The sequence below is a fragment of the Rutidosis leptorrhynchoides genome, chromosome 9 (genome assembly GCF_046630445.1).
Source record: "Rutidosis leptorrhynchoides isolate AG116_Rl617_1_P2 chromosome 9, CSIRO_AGI_Rlap_v1, whole genome shotgun sequence".
Taxonomy (NCBI): Eukaryota; Viridiplantae; Streptophyta; class Magnoliopsida; order Asterales; family Asteraceae; genus Rutidosis; species Rutidosis leptorrhynchoides.
Genome location: NC_092341.1, coordinates 345,149,534 through 345,156,808, shown reverse-complemented (window position 1 = coordinate 345,156,808; position 7,275 = coordinate 345,149,534). Strand labels below are relative to the sequence as shown.

Sequence of the window (7,275 nt, the reverse complement as noted above, 5' to 3'; positions counted from 1 at the left end):
AGGGACTATCCGCACAATTTTCTCTTAAATTTCATATAATTAAGTCAATTAAGTCAAAAACAAACATGACCTTGATGACGTAAAATTATTATGCGTAGAGGGTCGGGTTGTATTGGGATGATAGCTATAAGACCATCTTTATCCCTGAAGGGGATGATGGGCTAGGGCCTAGTCACTAGGGGAAGATTCCTGGTCATGGACCTAGTCACTAGGGGAAGAGTTGGCAGGAGGGCTAGGGCTGTACAACCTAGAATCCTTTGGAAGAACCTCTATGGAGCGAATGCGGATACTTTTAGAGCGATTGTTGTTAATAGATTGAGTGTAGAAGAGGATTACGTTGCCCCTACGGACGCAGACCAGATATGGAATCGCATGGCGTCCACTATCAGAGATGTGGCAAAAGAGACCTTAGGAGTGGCTATAGGGACATCGAGAGCCCATAAGAGTAGAAGAGAGTCATGGTGGCTTAGTGACGATGTCCAATCGAAAGTCGCGTTAAAGCAGACGAGGTTTAGGGAGCTCATTACTCTTGGAGAAGGGACACCTGAAGAGAGAACTAGAGTATAAGAAAGATATAAAGAAGCTAAAAGAGAAGCTAAAAGAGAAGCTAAGAAGGCCGTAGCAATTGCAAAAGACAAAGCATATGAAGACTTATATAGGAAACTAGACTCTAAAGAGGGAGCTAATGACATATATAGGATAGCCAAAGCTAGGGAGCGAGGAAGGAGGGACTTAGGTAACATCAAATATATCAAGGATGTAGCAGGTCAAAGTATAGTGAGAGAAGACCTTATTAGGAAAAGATGGGAAGAATATTTTGCATCCCTTTTCGGTAGGGGAAGACCAGAGCAGAACGGTGAACCCCACGAGGTTCAGGAGTTTCAAAACAACTGTTTCTGCACGAGGATTAATCAGGAGGAAGTTAGATTGGCCCTACGAAAGATGGGGAGAAACAAAGCAGTAGGACCAGACCAAATTCCGATTGAGGCGTGGAAGTGCCTAGGAGGTGACGGGTGAAAGGACCCTTTCATATACATTATAAACGATTCACAATAGTTGATTACATTGCGAGGTATTTGACCTCTATATGATACATTTTACAAACATTGCATTCGTTTTTAAAAGACAATCTTTCTTTACATCGAAAATTGACAGGCATGCATACCATTTCATAATATCCACTATCCAACTATAAATTGATTTAATAATAATCTTTGATGAACTCAATGACTCGAATGCAACGTTCTTCGAAATATGCTATGAAAGACTCCAAGTAATATCTTTAAAATGAGCAAATGCACAGCGGAAGATTTCTTTAACACCTGAGAATAAACATGCTTTAAAGTGTCAACCAAAAGGTTGGTGAGTTCATTAGTTTATCATAATCATTTATTTCCATCATTTTAATAGACCACAAGAATTTCATTTCCAGTTCTCATAAATATACGTCCCATGCATAGAGACAAAAATAATCATTCATATGGTGAACACCTGGTAACCGACATTAACAATATGCATATAAGAATATCCCCTATCATTCCGGGATCCTCCTTCGGACATGATATAAATTTCGAAGTACTAAAGCATCCGGTACTTTGGATGGGGTTTGTTAGGCCTAATAGATCTATCTTTAGGATTCGCGTCAATTAGGGTGTATGTTCCCTAATTCTTAGATTACCAGACTTTAATAAAAAGGGGCATATTCGATTTCGATAATTCAACCATAGAATGTAGTTTCAATTACTTGTGTCTATTTCGTCAAACATTTATAAAAGCGCATGTATTCTCAGTCCCAAAAATATAAAGGGTAAAAAGGCAAATGAAACTCACCATACTGTATTTTGTAGTAAAAATACATATAACATCATTGAACAAGTGTAAGGTTGGCCTTGGATTCACGAACCTAAATTATTTATATATAATTATGTATTTGTCAATATTTGTCTAATACATTAAGTTAAGTCATAGTGCACCACAATCCTAATGCTCGAGTCTAATATGCAAAGGTCGACAAAAATTAGTTTGACTCAAAATGATCTCAAAAATTTATAAATAATTATTATATAATTTAAATATCGTCGTTTTATATTTTTAAAATATTTTCAAAAGATTTAATAGAGTAAATAATATAATTCATTTATTAATAAATAAAATTTTATATTAAAATATACTTTTATATGTCTTAAGTAATAAAATTTATAAAGTTCATTTAATATCATAAAAATATTGTGATAGATTTTATTGAGGTAATTATATAATTTGTATAACATATTTATTTGAGAAATTAGCATTGATAAATAATAATAAGTAGAGGTTGTATTTTTTTGTATTAAAAATTTATTATTATTCTACTAATATTAATAACAATATATATTTTTACGAAAAAGATATTATAACAAAATGATAATTCTTATTAATAATTAAATTTTATATTAACACTAATATTCCTATTAGAGGAAAGATTGAAGTGTGCCTCAAATGAACTAAAATCATTACGTTTTATAGACTTTGAGCCACCAAGACCCACCCTTCCAGCTCACATTCTTAAATTATTAGGGCAGCTGTGTGTTTAAATTATTATTATATATAATATATTTAATTTATATAATTATTTATATATTATATTATATTTACGTTTATGGTAAAAATGTAATTTTTCCACAAATGAAACGGACGTTGTCACTCAACTCATGTCTCGGTTCCGGTTTCTTGAATGACGTTTCGTACGCTGAGAAAACTAACCTTTTATATTTTGTGTAACGTACCCTTACGAATGACAAGACTCAAATCAATAGCAACTGTTTTACTCTCACCGTAACTTAATCATTTTAATCGTTTTGGTCATTTATTTTAATAAATCAAAGTCTCGTTAAATATATAAAAGTATTATTTTAAATCGACATATTCATTTTTAAAATATAAACTTTGGACATATCGTAAGTGATGGAAAATATTTAGGTAATAATATACTATTTAGTTTTTTTTTTTTCAAATTAATGATAGTTCAAAAGTTTATTTTCAAATTTGTCTAGGAATTCTTATATCTCATAACGTTTATACTTTTAAACTTAAATTGATATAATTCAACTATTCGCCAACGCTTAGTTTGATTTCTTTAACTTTCTAAAAAATATAACTTAATATCTATCGAATCCAATAATCAGGTCCTATTATATCGAAAAACGTTTTCGCAAGTTTGAAAATAAATCAATCTAATATTATAAAATTCAAATCTCCACTAGCTTTTTTTTTTTTTTTTTTTTTTTTAATCCTCAATAAGTGATACTTTGTTCTTACTTGTAAATCACTTTACCATTTATTCCGAATACCGTTAAAAGTAAGAGTTCTCTAATTCAAAGTGAACCTCATAACAGAGACTCATAATCATAATTCAATGTATCTGATAACTCAATCATTTGATATTATCTTTTAATCTCGTTGATAAATTTACATTGAACAATTATGTTTATGTAACATATTATTCATTCAATACCTCGATAGCATTTCCAAGTTCATAAAATAGATCTCCTAGCTTATATTCATATCAACTAATCCGTTCAATGTTTATTTAATATATCTCAATTTACTAATCACACACACGTATATGTATATATATTTATTTACACATAATTGTTCTTGAATCTTTAGGCATGGTCAAAGGGTAATTGATTACATGAATATAGTTTCAAAGCTTTCGAGACTCAACATTACATATTTTTGCTTATCGTGTCGGATATATATAAAGATTAAAGTTTAAATTTGATCGGAAATTCCCGGGTCATCACAGTACCTACCCGTTAAAAGAAATTTCGTCCCGAAATTTGATAGAGGTCGTCATGGCTAACATTAAGAATGTTATTATGACGAATATAGGCTGATACATAGAGTTCTATCATGATTAAGAAATATGGATAAGATAACTTGATTTCTAGAAGCGTATGAGTGAAGCTATCGTAAAAGAGCGAAATGAGTAAGTGTAGAATCGTTTTAACTGATGACGTAATTATGAATGATTTCCTGAATTCATGGGATTTAAAGAAAATCTTCGTAATAAGATTTGGTTCTTCGGCAATTAAGGAAATCAAGATCATCTTTAATTTAATATGGTAATCTGTTTCGATTGTTATGTCAGATATTTCACTATAAATCCACCGTCTTCTTTTCCTTATTCTCTCATCTCTCATCTTCTATACTTTCTTCTTTAATTCATACTTTTGAAGCATTCATCAATATGCTCCATCCCATTCTAGTCCTTGATATACTCCTAACCTTCATATCTGTCGTTCTTCTTTTTAATCTGCCACCGGAAGAATCTATTTACTTCTACTATACCCTAGGGTTTATAGTATTTTTAGTTCTCCCGTGTATTTATATCGCTATATGCATTGACATCTACGGTTTATAAATTACGGGTGGTTGTTGGGTTTTATATCTTCCCGTATACTTCGATGTTCCTGCTTTTGTCTTCTATAATCATTATCATCCACAGTTAATGTTCTCTTCTATTTGCTGCGGTTTATACCCCAGTTTCTATTTCGGAGCTTTGTCCTTTTGTTTCTTCTTCTTGCGATTAAATAGCTCTTGTAATGGTCCAGAATTCGTAGGTATGGATTTTAGAATGAACATAGTAATTGTTCTAAGATGGAATTTGAAAGGGTAATATCTTGATTTGTCAAATTACCAGAATACCCTGAAAAAGACCGAATCATCAAGAAATATTTTCTTGATATGTTTAGAGATTAGATAGAATGTCAGAGTCGTGTAAATGACACATGATGACGGTATGTTCTGTGAATCATCACGTTCCATTAGAAACTCAACATGAATTACTGCAATATAATGACGTTGATCAAGTGTCATTATATTATACTAACCCATGCATCAGTTCCCAACACTACTTCAAAACATTCATATTTAAATTTTTCAGAATTTAGAAACTAACACAGTTTCTTTTATGTTGCAGATACTACGGAGAGATAAATGATTTCAGATAAGAATAGTTGTGAAAATATCTTCAGAGATATGGAGAATATGTATAATGGAAGATACGAAGATATCTTATAATATTTAAGATATGATGATGATGAAGAATATCTGTCTGTGAAGGTTTAGAATAAGAAGTAACGTGTTTGCTAAAGATTTTAGGAGCCACTGAATCATTTGAATCCTTTGAAGGCAGATTCAGTCTCTGTGATTTATCCACGGCTTCCTTCATACTTTGCTCAATCCGTTTTTCAGTACCAAATCCTTCCTTTTTATGAGCTCTACCAACTTACTATCTTTCATCATCAAACTTTTGGCCGTTTAGACCATCTACCATATTTATGTTTCCTCTGCATTTAATGCTATAATGTCTGAATCACTGGTTATCAGTCCGAGGTGGGTTTAGAAGAATCTTGTTTTAGATGCTTAAACGCTGGTGGTGATATGGTGGAATATGAAAGGTTCCCTAGTAACAATATTGAATGGGCAACGTATCTATCGAGGTTATAATAAGGCTAGTCCGTCTGAAAAGTCGAAATTTACTTGCTGGAGCTGTGACAAAATTGGCTACTTTGAAGGGAATCGTAAAGTTTGTTTTTGCTAATAAATACTAAAGAAATCGACGCGATACGTGTTAAACTATGACTTTGGTTTTGAGAGTTTTGCAGGTACAAGTCTTCGGGTAACGTGTGGTTGGATCATCATCTCGATTGCTCATTATTTGAGGTGTCTTTCAAAATCTCGAAGGGTTTTAAATGTAGATTGTCATAGTCAATATCCAAATGATGAAATTGTCTTGGATCCCGAATGATTTTTATGTCCTTTTGAGCATTACGATTAAAAGTGATGTTCTATCACAGTTTTGAAGTCAAAGTATAACTTTGAAATATGTAAGAATCTAAGAGTGATGATTTCGGTTGTATCTTGAATTGAATTCCGAAATTCCAAAATCAGAATATGTAATATGATTGTTTTGATTTCCCTAGAAGAATGCATATTGTTGTGAAAGTAGGGAGTATAGTTGATAATTGCTGAATCATAATTGAAGAATGTAACGCATTAATTGTGAATATCTCGCGGGTATTACCTACCCGTTAAAATTTTTTTTTTCCCATATAATATTTTGAACAAGAATTTTCATTACAATCTTTATGAAAATATACATGAGTATATTTTCTTTAGATGTAATACAGATTCAATGAGTTAAAATCATATTAAGCTCATTTGATTTTCGGCTTGAATTAGAAATGAATAATCTCTAAAACATTAGAGATTACATAATCTTCACGAAATATTTTACTAATGTAATCAAAACTTCAATATTTATTCTTTTAGATATTCCTCAGTGAAGGATGTTGATGCTTAGAGAATTCTTGAGAACTTCGCAAGGTACGATTGCCGTCTTCCAGTATGTTTCGAGTACATCGAAGATGAAAGTGTAAAATCAAACGTGTTATCAAATGATACACTTGGTTTATTATGAAATTGAATTCATTGAATTGAAATGGAGATTGTAGTTAACGATGGTTAAGTTGTTAACGAAGGATGTACATCATAGCAGATTGGTAATATGAATTAACCGGATAGTTAAATTCCATGTATAATAGCTTAGTACAGAAAGATTTATCATGGTTTAAAAATTTATATATATATAGGATATACATATAAATTCTTCGGAGGAACTGAGTTAATACTTCATAACTCGTTGATACAATATACTCGTTGTTGATTCGTAATGATGTCCATGGTGATTCCTTGAACTGGCAGAGTTGGTGATGTTAGAGGTGTTGACGATTCTAACGATGTTGACAACACTGACTGTGTTGGTGAGGCTAAGGGTACTGTTGATGTTGTTGGTAAAACAAGTCTAGCTTGTACCTTACGCACAATTCTTGTTAGGGTTTCTACTCTTTCTTTTATCATTCTGGTTCACTCATCTGATTTATGGTTAAGGCTGAGATAGGTAGTCTCTATGACTTTTGAGATTACATAATCACCGCAGAATGTTTCTCAGATGAGGTTATGAATCAATACTTCGTCGTTTGTTGTTGTTGGTACTCCTTGGTATCTTTGGTGCATGTGACGTTAATATCCGATATACAGATTGGGATATTGAGGTGTGTGATGCGGATGTGATTGTTGGTGTTGGTAATGATCCTGTTGATGTTAATGATGGTGGTTGCTGTTAACGCTGGTGATGCTGCTGGTGCTTATGGTATTGAGGCTTGCGATGTGGATGTTACTAGCGGTACTGGTTATGCTGCTGGTGCTGCTGATGGTGTTTGTAACCTT

General features: G+C 32.4%; 1 protein-coding gene across 1 annotated transcript; it reads left to right on the top strand.

The window, feature by feature from the left end:
* Positions 1-195: 195 nt before the first annotated feature.
* On the top strand, positions 196-1,017 carry LOC139869151 (uncharacterized). Its single transcript, XM_071857472.1, has 2 exons — positions 196-509; positions 699-1,017. The coding sequence occupies exons 1-2, from the start codon at positions 196-198 to the stop codon at positions 1,015-1,017; spliced, it is 633 nt and encodes a 210-aa protein (XP_071713573.1).
* The last annotated feature ends 6,258 nt before the right edge of the window (positions 1,018-7,275 follow it).

Coding starts and splice junctions, on each gene's coding strand:
- LOC139869151 (XM_071857472.1), top strand. CDS start 196: ATGGACCTAGTCACTAGGGGAAGAGTTGGCAGGAGGGCTAGGGCTGTA. Junction 510..698: donor GTCGCGTTAAAGCAGACGAG/GTTTAGGGAGCT, acceptor TGACATATATAG/GATAGCCAAAGCTAGGGAGC.